The 20156-nt window shown below is 39.0% G+C and overlaps 1 protein-coding gene across 1 annotated transcript in view; it reads left to right on the top strand.

Annotated features, from left to right (window-relative positions):
• LOC309381904 (cathepsin D-like) overlaps positions 1–18770 on the top strand; it is a gene marked incomplete at both ends in the record, with an annotated part of 37316 nt that extends 18546 nt beyond the window's left edge. Inside the window, 6 exons of the mRNA XM_081933226.1 lie at positions 268–386; positions 3626–3825; positions 9632–9763; positions 12495–12690; positions 15307–15405; positions 18579–18770. Of these exons, the coding sequence (XP_081789352.1) occupies positions 268–386; positions 3626–3825; positions 9632–9763; positions 12495–12690; positions 15307–15405; positions 18579–18770 (938 nt within the window). The remainder of the gene's footprint in view (positions 1–267; positions 387–3625; positions 3826–9631; positions 9764–12494; positions 12691–15306; positions 15406–18578) is intronic.
• Between the last annotated feature and the right edge of the window lie 1386 nt (positions 18771–20156).

Below are 20156 nucleotides of genomic sequence, written 5' to 3'. Positions count from 1 at the left end.
TCAGTGAATGTTAGGACTGTGAACCATATTGCTGATCACATGCTAGGTTTGGACTTATGCCATCATGTGATGTATCATGACTTTTTTTCCCTTTGCAGAGGCATGGCCTGTATGTGACACATCCAGCCCGCAGGCCATCAGTTTGACACCCCTGCAATATGTTGGGAAATATCAGTGGCTATAAAGTAGATTAGCATGGAGAGAAGGGAAGGGAAGCCTTAGGCCAGCCTGTTCTCTGTACACAATTAACTGCTTTTTCTCCATCAGGGGTACACAAACATTACCGTTCCCTGTTTTCCTGCACCCACAAGGCCGACAAAAGCAAATTTGAAATTCATTATGGAAGTGGTAGCCTTAAAGGATTCTTAAGCCAGGATGTCCTCAGGGTGAGTATTGGAAGCTGACAGAATCTGGTTTTCAAAAATAATTAAGTTTAATGCTGGAAGGAAGGGATTAAGAAGTAAATACAAGGGCATATTTTTTCCTTTCTTGAAAATAAAATTCAGTTTTCTTTTGAATGAGATTTCTATACCATTTATTTTATATTCTCTTTCCCATGCCAAGTCTCAGATCTGTACGATGCAATCTAAGAAGAAAATAGTTTCTCTTCAATTCTTAGATAACTGTTAACTTTTAATGAAGGCATATAAACTTTGGGAGCTGGACAAAGAAGCAGCTTTGAAATATTTGCAGGTTTTTTTTTCATTACACTAAATAAATATCATCAGCCTACAAATTCAGGCATCCTTAAGATACCAACTATTGCGAGACACTGGTGTGTTTGGCCAAAATGTGGACTCCAGCATCAATTTGGGGGGACCATAAGAAAGTCTGCCCTTTTGACTTTTTGACCACCCCTTGTGTATATCCCTGCTTGTTTTCTAAAACACTGAAAACCATAATTCCTGACTGATGAAGGATCAGATTGGTTATACTTAATAATAATGTAATGATCTGTATGTAATAAAAGGCAGGGATGTCTACCATGTGTGGTGAAAATAAGTCAAAATGGTGGTCATGAAAACTTGATTGAGACTTTTCCCATTTTATATGCATTGCAGTAAACTTTGACAAGTCATATAACTGGGTTAACTTATTATATGATACACATAAAAACCAGGCAGTTTTTTTAAATAATTTTTTTTTATTTTTTATTTTCAAAACAAACACAACACATAAAATCTTCCTTCTTTACATACTGTAGAAAGTGTATCAGTTGGTTACAAAAAGGCTTTCGTGCATCTCTTCCACAGTCAACAAATATAATTCATATTAACTCAAGTATTTTAACTCAGATACATGTTACCATCATACCTCCATTTTCATTTGACTATAATTGTTTAAACGTCCTTCATCATAAAATACACCAAGATTTAATACATAACCACATACTGGCATTTCATTTACTATTTCTAAAATCCTCCAATAACACTGAATCCTTATGTCCTATTCTAGCTAAACATCCATAATATTTAATAACAAAGTTTTCTAATCCTCCTTTCCAAATCACTGTTTACAATTTACATCCAGTTCCCTTATGTTGTACCCATATATATATATATATATATGTATGTATGTATGTATGTATGTATGTATGTATGTATTTATGTTACAACCCCTGGTATGACTCCCTTTATTTATTTATTTATCAGTACAATTACAACATATATATATATATATATATATATATATGTTGTTATCATTATCTCTCCTTTATTTAGCTATATCCTGCATCATAACATTTCCCCCCTAATAATCAAGACTTAACTGTATCTAACTTAGTTCTTTTTTATTAACTTTTATATATAATCCAAAAGGATTTCTAATCTTCCTTTCCTGAGTACCATTCAATATTCATATCCAATTATTACTTATCTTAACACTACACATTGTATACATTATTATCATTATCAATTATTTATTAACTACATCTATTGTCACTAAATTTCACTAAGTTTAACTAGTTTTAAATTATACTCTTCCATCTATCAACCTGTATCTTTCCAGTAGTAAAACAGTCTCATATCTTCTGCCATTTGTGGTGTCAGTCCTCTAATCATCTCCATAATCAACTTTATATGGACTCCTCTTAGCAACTCCTTGCTTATAAAATCTCTCATGTAATTCTGATGCCCTTCTTCTGTTTCCTTAATCAGCTTATCTTTTATTGTCGGTAGTGTTTTCAATGATGTTGCTAATAAAATTTCTCTCTTTAAATCCATAAATTCTTTTGTTTTTTCTTCTTCTGTATCTTGCCATCTGGGGTAGATTTCCCCTCCATTTAATTCCTCTTTCAGTATTCCACTCATTCCCTTTTCAGAGATAAACCAATCACCATAAATATCAGCAATTTTAATTTCTTTATATTTATTTTCCTCTTCGATTTTTAGGATTTTAACCACCACTTTTTCCACTTGATAAACATCTCCAACTTCTTCATCATATTTTACTGTTAGATGCTATAAGTCTTCCAACTTCTTCTCTATCCTCTCATATGTGTTTGATAATTTCTGTATTTCTGAGAATATCTTTTGCAGACATAAAGTTTCTTTCTGCTGTTAAAATTGTGCCATTATCTCCAGCTAACAAACACTGCTACTCTAGCTTGGAAGGTTTTAACAAGATTATGCATAGATTCACAATAACGTTTTATTTTCACTTTTCTCTGGTTGAAGATATACTTCAAAGGGATATCTGTATGCTTTTCTTCTTAATAATAATAATAATAATAATAATAATAATAATAATAATAATAATAATAATAATAATAATAAAGTACTCCAAGTAGTGAGACCTTGGAGTGCCAAGCCAGTGATAATCAGTGAGAAAAGTAAGAGTGTTTCGTTTCCAATACACAAACCTCCAACCTCCAAGTAGCAGTGTTATTGTTGCAATTTTCTTTGTTTCTTTTTGTATCTTTTTTGTATTTCAAGTTAAAAAAAGGTCGATTCTTGAATGAGTTAGAAGAATACCCACAGTAATGAAAGAGGAGAATTTTAGTCCATAGGTTACAAAGAATAATAAAAGAAAAAAATAGAAGAAAACTTAATCCATTCATTTTAAAAGGCTTGCATAAATTCCATCCATGAAGATAGCATTTAAAAAGTAAGATAACTCACTGTCCAAAACCATTCCAAACTTAATTCCGCCGCTTATTTCTTCTGTTCTCCAATTTAAATTAATTTTAAGTTTTTTATAGGCAGTCTCTTTTAAAATGGTAAAAATTCCTCACCAGCTGGAGGAATCCTCAATACTTTCTCTTTCCGTATCCTTCCATTTTGGAGCCGCCCCGACTTCATCAGCCAAATGGCTGGATTTTTTATCACCGGCTTGAACAACTTCTCTTTGATCGATCAGGGACTTTGCGATGTCCCTGAGAACAGCAAGACATATTCTTCCTGTTCACTGTCTCTGTGGGACGGTTTAAGTCTAATTGTACCACCCAGCGGCAAAAGTATCGGCTGTGGTCTTGGAGCATCGAGACCGCATGTCCGTATTGTCGCGATGTTGACTCCTCCTCCAAAACCAGGCAGTTTTTATTGCACTTGTGATTCATAATATCTTATGAACACCCCTTGATATATGAAACAGAAGACAAAATTCTGTGTGTTTTCTTTCTCTTCAGATTGGCAACATCACCGTTAAGAACCAGACCTTTGCTGAGGCTACCGATTTGCCAGGCTTGGTTTTTGTGGCTGCCAAATTTGACGGTATCATGGGATTGGGTTATCCCTCCATCTCAGTAAACAACATCACCCCACCCTTTGATAACATGATGAAGGCGAAACTTCTGAAAAGCAATGTCTTCTCATTCCAACTTTGCAAGTATGGACCTCTCTGCTATTGATATCACCTCCTCCCTGTTATTGTCCAAAGCTGAAGACTTCCCATGCCCCATCCCCTTTATGAGAGTTTGGGGAGGGGAGGGGGTCCCTTCCTCATCCTCAGCAATTGGCATCCAACCTATATAGCCTTGTGCTACAGCAGGGCTGTCAAACTCCTGGCCTGCGAGTTGGATGCATCATACACTGGTATGCCCACCCTCATTTTAGGGAAGGGGGGAAAAGTCCCACTACATCACGTGATATCGCTATGATGACTTAAGTTTGACACTCCTGTGCTATAGAAACATTCTCTGCTCTTTCTGAAGAACCTCAGCCTTAAGTTCAGTAGAGTGTAAAATGATTGATTAAGATAAATTAAACTTAAAGTCACATCAAACTAGTAGCGCAGAACTGGTTTTTCCTTTCTCCCCCAGCCTCTGCCTCCCCTTCCATCTTCCTTCCTTCCTTCCCCTCCTCTTTCCTTCCTTTCTCCCTTCCTTCCCTCCTTCCTTTCTGCATAAAGATCAAGGTCAAGTTCTTTCCTAGTGCCTTCCTGATGTGTTGGAATACACCACCTATCACTCCTATCCAGGAGAATAGTTTGTTTTGTAACAGGTTTAATAGTCTACTTCCAACTGACTCACCAAGAGCAATTCAGGATTTCAAAACATCTGGTAGTACACAATTATCAGCTGTTGAATACAATGTGAGCATTAACATATCATATAGAGTAGCAGACAACATCTTTTACATACAAGTAAGATGTTGAGCATCTCCATTCATTCTTAACTGTCTCTCTTCAAATGTTGGGTCATCCCTTTAGTCTCTCCGCTTCGCCTTATGAAGTCTTCTGCTACTGAGACCCTCCTTTTGCAGTGGACTATTTCAGTTACCAAATTACACCCACCCACCCCGCTTTCACTCCCAGTCAAGAGGCAGGCTGTATGTGGATGTGAGAAAGGTAGTCCTTGACTTATGACAGTAATGGAACTTGTGCATTACAATTGTATGCCATGATGGTCGTAAAACAGGTCATCACATAACCAAACTCATTTTTAAAATCTTTTTTGCAGGAGTCCTTAAGCTAATGTGGTAAAGCAAATGCTGTGGTCATAAAGCAAACAGCTCAATTATAAAGCAAACCCATTGTTCACTATGGGCCATTTTTGCAGAAAACTGGAAGCCAGTTTTCAGCAAAACATCGTAAATGGCCATGTTGCAAATGGCCATAAATACTGGCTGGTTTCCAAGCACCTGACATGTGGTCATGTGACTATGGGGAGGGGGAAGGCCCAGCTATTGGAGCTATTGGAGCCAGGTTGTAAATATCTTTTTTTGTATGGGGGGAATCTATCATATAACTTTGAACAATCATTAAGCAATTGACCATTAGTTGAGGACTACCTGTTGTGGGAATTGTACTCCGGGCAAGAAAATATTGTTACCAGCCTTCCAGTAGCCAGTGTCTCAGCCATCAGCCCTGGAGGACTATGCTGTGGCCTGCTAGTGGCCAACAGAGCTGGCAACAGATACAGACAGTGAGGAAATTGGGGAGGAACATGGGCCAGTCCTGGAATCTGGGAAAGGTTCTGATGTGGGCTCTGTGTCAGAGGCAGAGAAGGTATCAGGGCCATATGCCAGTTATCAGCTATCTTCAGAGTCAGACATCAGTGAGGCAGACGAACAGCTGGAGCGTGTTCCCAGTGTGCACATGCGCAGAGTTGCCAGATGAAGGGAACAGCTAAAAGACAAGGGTTGACTTGGGAGTAAGGCCACAGGTGAATGATGAATGGCCACTCCCAGAGGAAATAAAAAAGGGGAGTGAAAGAGGAGTGGAGTTTGCAGGAGACATTTAGTTCGCTTAATTGGTTCATGACTTTCCGAGACTCCTTGCAGATATCCGCCTGTCAGCTTTCTAAGCCAGGTAAGTTCTGTGACTGTAAATCCTTCTTTGAAACACTTTGTTGGATGTGAATGAGCAGAATTCACAGTAAATTAATAAAATGAATTTAATTTTATTAATTTAATTTAATCGGGACCAGGAGTTTGCTTCGTGCTCTTGGGAAGCCTCGGTCAGAACAGATTACTCCCCATGTTTCTTGGCCTGAGTCCTCTCTCCAACTGGCCAGTCCTGTTGATTTCTTTCCTGATCCACCTCTCTGATGGTGGATCCACAGCAGGGACACACTCTTGTACTTTCCCAGAGTATCCAGGGACAGGGGTCAAAAATGTCAAGATGGAGGCTGCCAATCTGTAGCCAAAGCTACCCCCATTTTATTACCTGTTGTTTGTGCAATGCAAATTAAAAGAGCAAGACTTCATTGTGAGGTCCTGGCTACCATCTTTACTTATTTTGACTCTTCTGGCAAAACTGAGAGTAATCTTTCTGATTACAGGTAGAATTACAACCTTCATTGAGAAACTGTTCAAAATTTCAATGGCATTGAAAAAAGGGTTTATGGAGATTCTCAGTCATCTAGGTCATGGTTGTCCCAAAGGTGCTTTTTCAAGAGGCAGTTAAACTTTCTGGTTTTTCTTTTTTTGAACAGCTGAAGAAGCTTCTTCGATGAGAAGTAAAACCAGTTGCCTTTTGAAAAAGCACCTTTGGCACTGGAAGAAAGCAACTTGCCATTAGTTCTCCCTTTTACAACCATTGCAGCAGCTGCCATTTATTTATAACAGTTGCAGCATCCCAGGCTCAGTTTGTGACTTTTCCAGCTGACTTCTGACAAGCAAAGGCTATGGGATAGCTGGATTCACTTAACGGCTGCATGATTCATTTAATGACTGCAGTGATTCACCTAATTGTGGCAAAAATGTCATAAATTCAGGTGCGATTCATTTAACAACTGCCTTGCTTAGGGTTAGGGTTCTGGTCCCAATTGTGGTCATAAGTCAAGGACTACCCATACTTGATTTTTCTTTCTTTCTTGTGTTTTCCCAGAAGTTCAGTGTCCATACATTTTTGGCTGAAGCAAGTATCGATCTTATCTCGGATTCCTTCATATTGCCAGTTGTTTCACTGCCTATCCACTTTCTTTGTTTTTTCTCTGCCATCTCTTCCAGAATCCATTTCTCAGCCCAACTCTTAGATTAGTACACCAGAGTGTCCTCTTTGCACTCACAACTCCACACTGTTTTATATGCTTTTCAAAATCTACATTTCCATATCTTCCTATGACCTTTCCCCTCCTGTTGGATTGTCCTTGTAGACTTCACTTTTTCTGCTGAGAACCTCTTTTTCTCCTCTTGTGACCCACTGGAGTTTTTGCTCCTGTTTACCTCTACATCCTCTTTTTTTCCTCTTCTAGATCCAACTAATTATATAAACCCTGAATGTCAGGGAATTGAGCAGCCGGTGTCCAAACGGAGTCAGAGATGCTGACATGAACTTGCAGTTTTTATATAAATAAATATAATTTACAATTTATATTTACAGCAGATAAGATAGTCAGGCACATCACTACATCATGAGGTAAATCACAGAACAGATACAGAACACACAGAAGAAAAAGGCGGGGAAAAAGGGAAACACCCTCTTTATACCCAGCAACCAATCATAACATAGATCGCCTCATGTAGGAGCCCACACTCTCCAATCAATCAACTATTGCTGTGTGTTCTGGGCCATTATGCACTTTACTGTTCCAGCTATTAAATTAAATATCTTAACACTAGGCAATCACATTCCTAATATCCAGTTATTCCTTTGGCAAATTCCTACCAATTTGCAACAACTACAATAATTTCCTCAAACTTTGGTGGTGCTTCCTGAGTTACACTTACTAAGAATAAGTAAACCCATCTATTCAATAAAAAGTAAATGTCAAAAATATGGGATTGCATTGTATTTAACAGTTTATATCCTATGTAAAATGATCAGGTTTATGTTTTCTGTTTGGCTTCCTGAAGTATAGCCATATTCTCAAGAAAAATTTGGGAACAAGGTAGTTTATCAAGACAACTCTCCAAAACCCTAATACTTTTTAAATTTGGTTTCTGGGTTCTTGAATGTCTCAACCACTTAGTTTAACCATTCACTTTTCCATTGGCTAGGGATCACTTACAACAGTGTTTCTCATCATTGGCAATTATAAGATGCGTGGGCTTTGACTCCCAGAATTCCTCAGCCAATATGCTAGCTTGGGGATTCTGGGAGTCAAAGTGAACACACCTTAAAGTTGCCATGGTTAAGAAATTGGCTTACAACATTATCCTTTGCACATTATAAAATCTCCATTTCCCACGAATCTTTGTAATGGATTTAATTGGTTACCACTAGAAAACACATAGCTTATACTTAAAAGAAAAATTAACAGAAAATCTAAAAGAAATTACTATACTCCCTCCCTATATGATTTTCTTTCTGCTTTTGACCCCCATATATCACACTGTAATCTAGATAAGAAGCTCTGTCTCTTATCAAGGTTCGATAAGAGCCTTTTGAAAGCACTAGATCAGTGTCTTTGAACATTGGTAATTTTAAGATACCTGGACTTCAAATCCCAGAATTCCTTAGCCAGCATGCTCACTGAGGAATTCTGGGACTTGAAGCCCACACATTTTAAAGTTGCTAAGGATTCAATTTTGGGAGTTGAAGTCCACATATGTTAAAGTTGCCAAGATTGAGAAATGTTGCCCTAGAACTTGAAGTATATAATGTGAAAAAGGAGTGGAGTAAAAATGGGCAGAAGGAAAGAAAGCAAACTTCCCTTGTAGTACAACAAAACCAAAGCCTATTTAGAAACAGGAATAGTGCCAATTCAACAGGAATCTGTTTTGGCTTGTTATGCAAACTGATCCTGTTTCTTCTCATCATCTCACTTGATGGTATTGATCAAGGGCTATGTGCAACATTTGGATTTAATCTTGAAATCTATAAAATAAGAATCAATAGGGTTGTCCTGAATGTCTATGTTCCTGTTCCTCTGCCAAAATAATAGTATATATATATATATATTTGTATGGAAAAAAGAGCATTCAAGATAAGAACTAATCTTTGTGAACTCCTGGTTCTTGGTGGCAAAATTAAGCATGCTACTTACCTTTGCTAAATGTTACCTTGATTGAATGGTCTCATTGAATGGTTGGTATTTTTTTGCCTGTATTTAAACATTTATTTTTAAACTGGAAGGCAATTTTCTTTGGAATTGCCAATGAATGCAGGGAGGCTGGGATTAATGCTTTCTTTCCCTAATGAAAAGGTCTCTCTTCAGCTAATGTGATAATTGACCTTGTGGGGAAAGAAATGACACTTCCACTGGATTTTTTTCCTCACAATGCTCAGGTGAAGAATTACCTCTTTATTACCATCTAGCGGCTGTGTGCAGCCTGGGTATGGTGGTTCTAACTAGAATATTGAGGGGGAAGAACAATATTTTTCAAACTTAAGTCACTTTAAGATGTATGGTCCCCAGAATTCCTCAGGAAGTATAGAGAATGGAATATTGGAGGTGGTGTGTGTGTGTGTGACTGGGTAGCCATAATAGAATTAGCAAAGGCACCTAAAGCCTTAGTAAAGATAAACTAAAAAAACAGGAAAGGCAATTGCTGGATTGGGCTTTTAATTGACGTTTTCCTGATTTTATTCCCATGCCCTAGAATCTAGACACTAGACACACTTAAAACAGATCCTGGGTGCAGCTTATAATACAATAAGGAAAACATGCCCTGTGTACTCTAATTACTCCTCTCTGCAACCATTAAAACCTGAAGACCTTTAGCCATCTTGGAAATGTGAACCTTCTTGCAGTAAATTACACTGGGGCTTAAGACAGCTGTTTTAACTTTTGTAACATTTCTCTTAGCACCAACAAGACCTCACAACAAGACAATGGAGGTGAAGTTATTTTCGGAGGCATCAACCACAATGCTTATGTGGGAAAGCTTCACTACATCCCAGTGTCACGCAAAGCCTACTGGCAGATCAAGATGGACAAGTGAGTACACCTTTAGATCCCCCATACTGGATTGCCACACATGCGAGGAATTATGATTTTGTAGACACATAAAAACCTCAGAGTGTATCTGCTTGGAGAAAATGAGAGGTATCCTCAACTTACCATCACAACTGAGCCCAAAATTTCCATTGCTAGACAAGACAATTGTTAAGTGAGTCACATCCCATTTTATGACCTCTTTTGCTGATTCAGTTGTTAAGAGAATCACTACAATTAAGTGAATGACGCTGTATCATCATAAATACATGCTATTTGTTAAATGCCCAAATTATGATCACATGACTATGGAGATGCTGCAATGGTCATAATTATGAGAACTGGTCATAATCACTTTTGTCAATACCAATGTAACTTCGAACAATCGCTAATAAACGAATGGTTGTAAATTGAGGACTACCTGTAAGTACGCAATCACTGATGCCAGCTGAGTTTAGCTGCTTGCAATGACACTCCTCAACACTAGAGGGCACTGCTGTAGTATTTTTAAAAATGACATTCAGGTCTGCTATCCTTTATTATGCTATTATTGTTTTGTTTTTTCTTTTCTTTACTTGTCCTACGTGATATTCCTGCCAGAGCTTAAAGGCATCAGCAAGACAAGCAGTCCCCTGCAGCTTTCTCCTCTGATCACTAAACACATTTTCCCCCAACCTAGTGTGGACTGCATGGCCAATCTGGGCTGATGGGTATTGTAGTCTAATAGACCTGGAAAGCACCAGATTGATAATAACAGCATAGAAAAAGGCAGACTAGATAATACAATACAATAATACAATACAATAATACAATACAATACAATAGCAGAGTTGAAAGGGACCTTGGAGGTCTTCTAGTCCAACCCCCTGCCTAGGCAGGAAACCCTATACCGTTTCAGACAAATGGCTATCCAACATCTTCTTAAAGACTTCCAATGTTGGGGCATTCACAACTTCTGGAGGCAACTTCTGTTCCACTGATTAATTGTTCTAACTGTCAGGAAATTTCTCCTCAGTTCTAAGTTGCTTCTCTCCTTGATTAGTTTCCACCCATTGCTTCTTGTTCTACCCTCAGGTGCCTTGGAGAATAGTTTGACTCCCTCTTCTTTGTGGCAACCCCTGAGATATTGGAACACTGCTATCATGTCTCCCCTAGTCCCTAGAGCATAACCCATCATAACTGTCCCTCAGATGTATGGACTGAATTCCATAAACCTTCTATCAGCATAGCTGCTGCTTAGAATTCTGGGTAACATATTTCACCTTCCTGAAGGACAGCAAGGTTGGGTGAAAATGTGCAGATGGTGTATGAAAGATAAAATTTTAGCCAGGATTGTGCATCCTGCCTCACAACCTCTATTTTGGCTGTAGCAGACGTATAAGAGATTCATCGGGAACTCTGGGTAGAAACCATTATTTATTAGATTTTAATCCTCACCTTTTAATGTAATAAAAGTAATGCAAGGCAACAACATGTATAATGCTCCTTCTTCCTCCTATTTTGTCAACAATAACAATCCTGTGAAGTGCGTTGGACTGAGAGGGGAAGTCACTGACTCAGCCAGTTTTCATGCCTAAGATTAGACTAGAATTCCCAGTCTCCTGGTTTCTAGCCTCGTGCCTTAACCACTAGATCAAACTGACTCTTTTATAGCCCATTTGTAGAAAAGACACGCTCTTTCACTTTTCCTGTTACACCTCACTCAATATACTCCCCCCCCCCACAAAAAAATGCTTTGGTCATCCTTACTAACAGAGGCCAGGGATGTCAATCATCTGCCCTACATTGGGCACAGTTATTTTTTCTCCTTAAGGCAACTGCCAGTCCTGTCCTCTGTTCCTTCTCCCCAAATATTAATGATGTTAATGAAAGAAAATTGCTGCCATTGATCTTTCTTGGCTGGCTCACCCCATGTTTATGTTAATCACTTAATTTGAACAATCAAATTTTAAATTAAAAAAAGGTCAGTTTGCAATGACCCAGCTCCAGGCTTTAAAAAGCCAGGATTCTATTAATGCCTTCTCAAACTGCAGATAATGTGGTCGGTTTGCATTTGGATTTATCTGAGGGCTAATCCAATGTGATTCCAGGGCATAAAAAGTTACCATTTCAACAAGGAGTTGAGCCTACATCCTCTTCCTTAATACACAGGTGTATGCAGGATGAAAATAGTGGTTGGTTTGGAATAAAGCAGCAGACAGCCAGACAATGTTCCCACCAGACTCTAAAAGTAGCACAGTCTAGATACAGATGCTCCAAGAACTATAACTGTTCATTTAACAACCATGCAAAGTTATGACACTGAAAAAGGTGATGTGCAACCGGTCCTCACAACTACAGTGGTTACACATGATCAAAATAAGGGCACTTTGCAACCATGAAGTATTTACAAAGGTTGCTGCATTCTGAAGTTGTCATTTGTGAACTTTCCAGGGGGTTTCCAACAAAGTCAGTATTACTTAGCAACCATAGTGAGTCTCTGAACGATTGTGACAAAAGGCCATAAAATGGGGTGCAATTCACATAATGACCAATCCCAATTGAGACAAAGATGATCTGCACCCCCATGTCCTCCGCTATGACAACTGGAAGAAGTTGCTGGGTGCAAACCCTTCAATCTGCATAGCCTCCCTGCCTCTAATGTTCTGGCACTTTCTCTCACCTCCCACTGAGTCTTCTCCCCCAATCTAAACCAAGTTTCCAATCCCTGTACTTTTCCAAACATTCTGTTTAGGATAACCATAGAGAAACAACGCAAGGAGAATACATGCTGGCCATGGAACGTGCTTGAAACTACCAATTCATCCACCCTCTGCAAGGACAGTTGCCAAGGCATTGTGGACACCGGGACCTCCCTCATTACGGGGCCAAGCAAGGACATAAAGGCTCTGAACGAAATTATTGGTGCTCAACATGCTTTCGGTGGACAGGTAAGGAAGAGATTTTCCTTTGAGGACGCATCCTAGAATGACCACATCTGGGCTGCAGATCCCCAGATGACTACTAGACAGCAGCAAGTGAGTGTCCCAAGCAGCAACAATTTGCTGTCACCTTTCAAATTTTTATAACTCAGATCTGATCATCTTAGCCTTTATTTCATTATTTTAGCAGGCAGCTTTTGGGGACCAACAATGGACAATCTCTCAAAATAGTTGCTGCATCTTGGCTCTCCTCTAAATGGCATATTGCAGAAGGTTCCCCTCCTGTCACCCTTTTTAGGATTCCAAAATCCAATTTCACAGCTCATTTTAGAACAGCATGCTGGCAAACAATGCCCCAACTGCTGCCCAAAAGGATTCTTGGAAATAATGGTGATGCTAGTGGTGTATCTCAACCTTAGCAATTTTAAGACGTGTGGACTTCATCTCCCAGAATTCCCCAGCCAGCACACATCCACACATCTTAAAATTGTCATGAATGAGAAACACTATGCTAGAGGCAGGGATTTTTTCTTCACAGTACATCTGCTACTGGTTTATATAATTTCATTAAAAGAATATTTAAAAATAAAAGTCAGATAGATGGAAAGCTCCTTCCACCCCAGAAAGTGCTTGAGATAATGAGGCCCAAGAGTAGCACATTTACCCATTCTAGACTTTGCATTTTAGCCAACCTGCCAATGGCAGACTGACATTCCTTTTCATTCTAGAACAAACATGAAACATGGCACAGAATGGAACAATCAGAGCAAGTGCCATTTTCAGGGGCTGAGGCCAAACTCATCTTTTATTCAAACTTAGCGGGTCTGCAAATGCATCTGTGGAGTCTAATAGCAGTCAAATGCTAACCTTTAAAGTGGTACTGATATGAATCCTGGGGGGTGGGGGAGGTATTCACTGTCTCCTTCCTTCTACAGTGGTACCTTGGTACTCATTGTTAATTAGCTCCAGGAGGCGTGATGAGTATCAAAAAAGATGAGTATCAAATAAATTTTCCCATAAGGAATAATATAGTGAGTCACAAAGCAGCTGTCACTGACAAGTGCTAGTTTGTGCACTGAGTACCGAACAAACAATGAGTACCAAGACATAATTTTCATGTCAAAATACATCGTACCATTTCAATACAATTCAATTCAGAATAAACTTGGAAGGGGCCTTTGAGGTCTTCTAGTCCAGTCTCCAACTCAAGAAGGAAACTCTATACATTTCAAAAAAATGGCTGTCCAGTCCCTTCTTAAAAACCTCCAGTGATGAAACATCCACAACTTCTGATGGCAAGCTGTTCCACTGGTTAATTGTCTTAACTGTTCTTCTTAATTCCAGGTTGCTTCTCTCCTTGATTAGTTTCCATCCATTGTTTCTTGTCCTGCCCTCTGGTGCTTTGGAAAATAAGTTGACCCCCTCCCCCCTCCTCTTTGTAGTAGTCTCTCAAATACTGGAATGCTGCTATCATGTCACCCCTAGTCCTTTTCTGTAGAGTAATCAATTCCAAATCCTGCAACCATTCTTCATATGTTTTAATATCCAGGCCTTTAAATATCTTAGTTGCTCTTCTCTCAACTTTTTTCAAAATCTCAACATCTTTTTTGTAATGTGGAGACCAACAATGTGGGGGCAGTATTGCAAGTGTGGCCTTACTAAGGCTTTACAAAGCAATTCTAATACATCATGCGGTATTGATTCTATGTCTCTGTTAATACAACCAAGATTGTAGTAGCTTTTTTGGCTGCCACTGCACATTGCTGGCTCATGTTTAAGTGATCGTCCAATTCAGTTGTCCAATTCAAAGCAGTTGAGTACCACGGTCTTCCCCTCCTCCATGAAGTTCCATCAATATAGCACTGCTTGTTTCTATTTCCAATACTGAAGCTTTGAGTGGAAAGCTTGCAAAGCTAAAACTTTCCACTCTTCAAGATGAAGTGATGGAGGAGGTTTGTGATTGCAGCCATAGAAAAAATATTGGGGGGAAATGTTGAAATGGGACTTCATAAACTCTATACAGTTAGTCCTCAACTTACGAATAGCCGCTTAGCGACCATTCACAATTGTGATGGTATAAGATACTTATGACTGGGATTCAAAATTCTGATATCCGCCCATCTCTTCTGCATGCATTTATAGCAGCCTAAGGTCACATGATTGCGATTTATGACTTTTTTTGCTGGAATCTGGCATGTGCTTCCAATTCCCAACAAAAAACACTCATTGTGGACAAGACACCATGCAGGATTCCCTTTCAAAGGAATTTCGTTGAAGTCGCAAAGAGGTCTACAAGAGGTATTGAAATGGACTCGGTGGCCTGAAGTCGTTGCTTTTTGATGTTCCCTCTCCTGCCGGCAGTAAAGTCACTGCATGCTGGCATTATGTCACCTGCTGAATTTTGCTGGATTTGACAGGGAAGAGAAAAACCAAGAAACAAGATTGTCGTGTTCAACAGTGACAGTTTTTTTCCACTTGTCTCAGGCGGCGAGTGTGATGAGAATCAGCAAGCGATTGGCCCAGGAGAAGATGGGGGGGGGGGGAACCCAACACTTTTGTATAAGCGTGAGAGTGATATCAAACCTTTTCTTCTTCTCCATGCCTGTCTCCCTTTCCTTCTCCTAGTACATAATAGATTGCCAGAAAATATCTGAGATGCCCAGTATCACTTTTCATCTGGATGGCAGACCCTACACCTTGACCCCCGAAGAATATACTCTTAAGGTGAGATAAGCCAATGAAATCCACACGAGAAAATGGGATAGGTGGGGGGATGGAATTCTTAATACACAGCCGGAAAACCATATTTTCTTGGGTTCATTTTTCTGAACCCAATGAGAGGTTTAATTCAATTTACACTGAAATTTATTATTTATTGAGAGCATGACATATCATACATGGACTAGCTGTTCCGATTAGCAGGCCTGGCATAATTACAACTGTCCCTCCTGGCAAATGTATTAACTGGTTATTTTAGGGGTATTGTTTTTAACTTATTGTGTGTGTTTTAGGGGTTCAAAATCCTATATTTATATATATTGCTTTGTACAGTTCTTTTAATTCCATTTTTAACCTCCTCCATTCCAACTGTACATATTCAATTTTTATTGTATTTTGATGTATTTTGCATGGACTGTTTTAACTTATTGTGTGTGTTTTAGGGGTTCAAAATCCTATATTTATATATATTGCTTTGTACAGTTCTTTTAATTCCATTTTTAACCTCCTCCATTCCAACTGTACATATTCAATTTTTATTGTATTTTGATGTATTTTGCATGGACTGTACACCGCCCCGAGTCCCTTTTTGGGAGAGGGGGCGGTCTAGAAGCATGAATAATAAATAAATAAATAGCACTATATATTAACATTATAAATTACCTATAAAGGGTTGGGATTCTACCAGTTTGGACCAGTTCAGGCAAACTGGTAGCTCCGACTATTAGCTGGGAGCGAACCCGTTTGCCCTGACTTTCACCTGGGCCCACCTGCCTACCCCTGAGCTATACTCACCTATATTCCCTTTTCTGAAGCCCAGCTGATAGGCACTGCAGAGTGGATTGCTGTGCCTCAGATGTTTTCCTCCCCAGCAGTAATGCGGAAGGTGATTTCTCTGTGAACTACGCACCCACGAGCAGAGAACCAGTTGTTAAACTGGTAGGACCCCATCCCTGCACCCAGATTAATAAAACACAATAAAATACAAATGTTAAAAAGGTCTATGTTCAGTCTCTAGGCCATCCAAGCACTGAAATGCAGCATTGTTTCTATTTTTTAAAGAAATCAGATTCTGGACAGTATACAGGTAGTGCTCGACTTATGGCCATCACTGAGCCACAAATTTCTGTTAAGTGAGACTTTGGTTAAGTGAGTTTTGCACCTTTTTATGACCTTTCTTGCCACAGTTCTTAAATGAATCATTGTAGTTGATAAGTTAGTAACCCCGTTGTTAAGTGAATCTGGTTTCTCCCTTGACATTGCTTATCAGTGGGCCACAAAAGGGGATCACATGACCTTGGGACATAGCAACGGTCATAAGTATGAACCAGTTGCCAAACACCTGAGTTTTGATCACATGATCATGGGGTTGCTACAAAGGTCGTAAGTGTGTGAAAAATGGTCATAAGTCACATCTTTCAGTGCTGTTAGAACTTTGAACTAAAAGAACTGTGGTAAGAACTGTGGAAAATATTAGAATGTGCAGAAATGAATAGACTAACATTAGCAATTAAGGAGAAAGAATGAACTGATTATTATATGATATGGGAAGTGCTTTATCAATGGTTAGAAAATAAAAAAGGAAATTGGAAATAAAAGAAGAAGGCAAAAAGAAGAATAGAAAATATATCAAGATAGAGATAAGAATAAAATGACAATTGTTACCCTGTTTCCCTGAAAATAAGACCTCCCCCCAAAATAAGACCTCCTCCCTGAAAATATTGCAACATAGCAGCAGCCATGAGGTGACCACACTCACCACCTCCTGCACCTCGAAAATAATAAGGCCTCCCCAAAAATAAGGCCAAGAATTTATTTTGGGGGTCAAAAGAAAATAAGACCCTGTCTTATTTTCAGGGAAACATGGCGGTATTAGTATGATGAGAATAACTAAGTTTAATGTTATTATTATTTTTTAATTAGAAGATATGTTAAGAAGGAAATGAAGAGCTTTGCAAAGTTTAACTGTTCAATATATTATAATCTATGGAAGGATGTTGCATAGAAATATTTGTACCCAGGTGACGCAATGCTTGAGGAAAGATGGAAAGTTTATATTTTTAAATTTGAAAAATAAAAAACTTTTTTAAAAAGACCAAGGAGTTTATAGTGGACTATAGAAGGAATAGATCAGACAGCCAGTCCTTGCTTATCAATGGAGACCAAGTGGAGCAAGTGGCCAGTTTTAAGTTTCTGGGTGTTATCAGAGGAACTGTCCTGGGGCACTCACATGGCAGCACTGATCCAAAGGGCCCAGCAGAGATTATACTACCTGAGACTTCTCAGGAAACAACAACTGAATGAAAAACTGCTGGTTTTACCTTCTACCGCTGCACCACATAGAGTATTTTAACTTACTGCACCTGTGTATGATTTCCCAATTGCACAGGGGCAGATAGGACAGTGCTCCGGAGGGTTAACGTCATTGCCTGGAGGATCATTGGTTGCCCTCTCCCCTCCTTGGAAGAGCTTTATGGCTCCCACTGCCTTAAGAAAGTTCAAAACATTCTTAAAGATCCATTTCATCCTAGGCAACCTTTTTTTGAAATATTACCATCTGGAAGACGGTACAGGACAATAAAAACAAGGACAAATAGGCTGAAAAACAGCTTCTATCCTAGGGCAGTAACTATATTGAATTCTACGGTATAGTGCAATATTAATGCAATATCGGGTTTTCAATTTTAATTAGAATGTGAAGGATGTGTATTTGTGTTTTATTTTTTATAATTATAATGTACACTGAAAATGGCATTTAATTTCATTGTATGAGGTGCAAGGACAATAAAGTAAACTAAACTAAATACATACATGTTTCCAAGAAATATTTACCCCAGCACAACTTTCCCAGTCTAGTAGAGTTGGATCCCAATCATGGGGCCAAAGTTTGTCATTGGGGCCTAACTGGATGTTACCATCTACCCCAAAAGTTGAAAGTTCAGTTGTTGACATCTTTGATTACGAATGATGCAAGACGTTGAGGAGTGGAAAAAATCTCTAAATTCTTATCGGACAGAATAACCCATATTATTCTACCAGGAAAAAAGGATATTCTGTTCTTCAGCTGTCATGGATCAGCGAGAGCACTTGTTGTGCTCAGGGGAAAGATGTGCAGTGATGAAAATGTAAAACTTTGAGGTTCATAAGCTCATCATTCAGGTGTCTCCTTTCTTCCGCAGGTGAGACAGGCAAAGGTGACTGCTTGCATCAGTGGATTCATGAGCCTCGACATCCCAAAGCCCACAGGACCACTCTGGATCCTGGGAGATGTTTTCCTCCGACGTTACTACTCAGTCTTTGACCGAGACCATGACCGAGTTGGCTTAGCTGTTTCTAAACAATCTTCATGTGGTTCTGATGGGAAAGATTAAACATCACAGCTGCAGCAGAAAATTCTACTGCCTTCAGAGTGGTCAGAAAATAGTAGCTATCATTTGTTTCATGGCCTTAAGAAGCTCTGCCAGGATTTATTTTCTTACCAGTATATGCATGGTGTCTGTATTCACCATACGTCATGGAATAATTCCATTTTTAAAACACAAGAACAAGTTTCTTGTTCAGACATGATGATGATGGTGATGAATCATTATGTTTCCAAACTCCAACCTGGAAATTCTCCTAATAGTTCCTAATGTATTGCTGAATCCAGAAATTAGCTGCCACTGACTTCACCTGTCTTCTCCTCCTCTTCTTTCTTCCTGGCCCTCTGCTTTTTGTTTCATGCATAACTTGATGTTACAGATGCCAATTCAGAAATAATTCTGTAGAGTCTTATCCCAAAGTTAGAGATCATAGGATTTCATCCCCCTCTACTAAATATCAGAGAAATCAGGCATAATAAAGAAAGAAAAGGGGAGGGGGTTAGAAAAAAGAGGGAGATAGAAGCCAAGGTTGCCTCATTTCTTGCAAACTAGATTTCTGGATAACAGCCCTAATGTAAAAAAAAAAAAAAAAGCCAGATAACTCACAGCTATTTATAAGATGCTACAGATAGTCTTCAACTTGCAACCACAATTGAACACATAATTTTGGTTGCTAAGAAGAACATTTGTTAAGTGAATCTGGCTTCCCCATTGACTTTGCTTGTCAGAAGGTCACAAAAGGTGATCACATGATCCCAGGACACTGCAACCGTCATAAATATGAACCAGTCGCCAAGCGTCTGAATTTTGATCATGTGACCACGGAGATGCTGCAATGATTGTAAGTGTGAAAAATGGTCATTAGTTAGTTTTCAAAGTTGTAACTTCGAATAGTCATTAAAAGTACTGTTGTAAGTCGAGGACTCACCTGTACAAGGACTCGTGCCTTGGGCAGGGGTTTAAAGTAGAAGATCTCCAAGGTCCCTTCCAGCCTTAGCGATTTTATGTATTTGAAATGATATAAATCCTCTGAGCTATAACTTTAGAGAAAACTTGTTTTGCATATGGGTGGCATTCGTTTCAGTCCTAACTCTCCCTTTAAGAAAAATCTTTGTAGCAGAGCAGGAAAAGTCCTTTTTTCCCCTGAGAAAAGTCAATAATGAAATAGATTGTTCATTAGGCAGCTGTGTTCATTTGGCTGGGAGCATAGCTCAGTGGAAGAGTTATGACCTTGGCATGCAAAAGCTTCCTTGTACAGCTTCCTAATATCTTCAGGGAGGGTTGGAAGATTCAGGCCTCAGAGAACCTCTCCCACAGTGCTCCTGAGCTACAAAACCAATGTTTGATGGCAGCTCCCTAACATGTACAAATGATATTGTCAAGTCACCTTTCCTT

The sequence above is a fragment of the Natrix helvetica genome (genome assembly GCF_964273705.1).
Source record: "Natrix helvetica genome assembly, chromosome: Z".
In the NCBI taxonomy this organism is placed as follows: domain Eukaryota; kingdom Metazoa; phylum Chordata; class Lepidosauria; order Squamata; family Natricidae; genus Natrix; species Natrix helvetica.
This window is presented reverse-complemented; position numbering and strand designations above follow the sequence as displayed.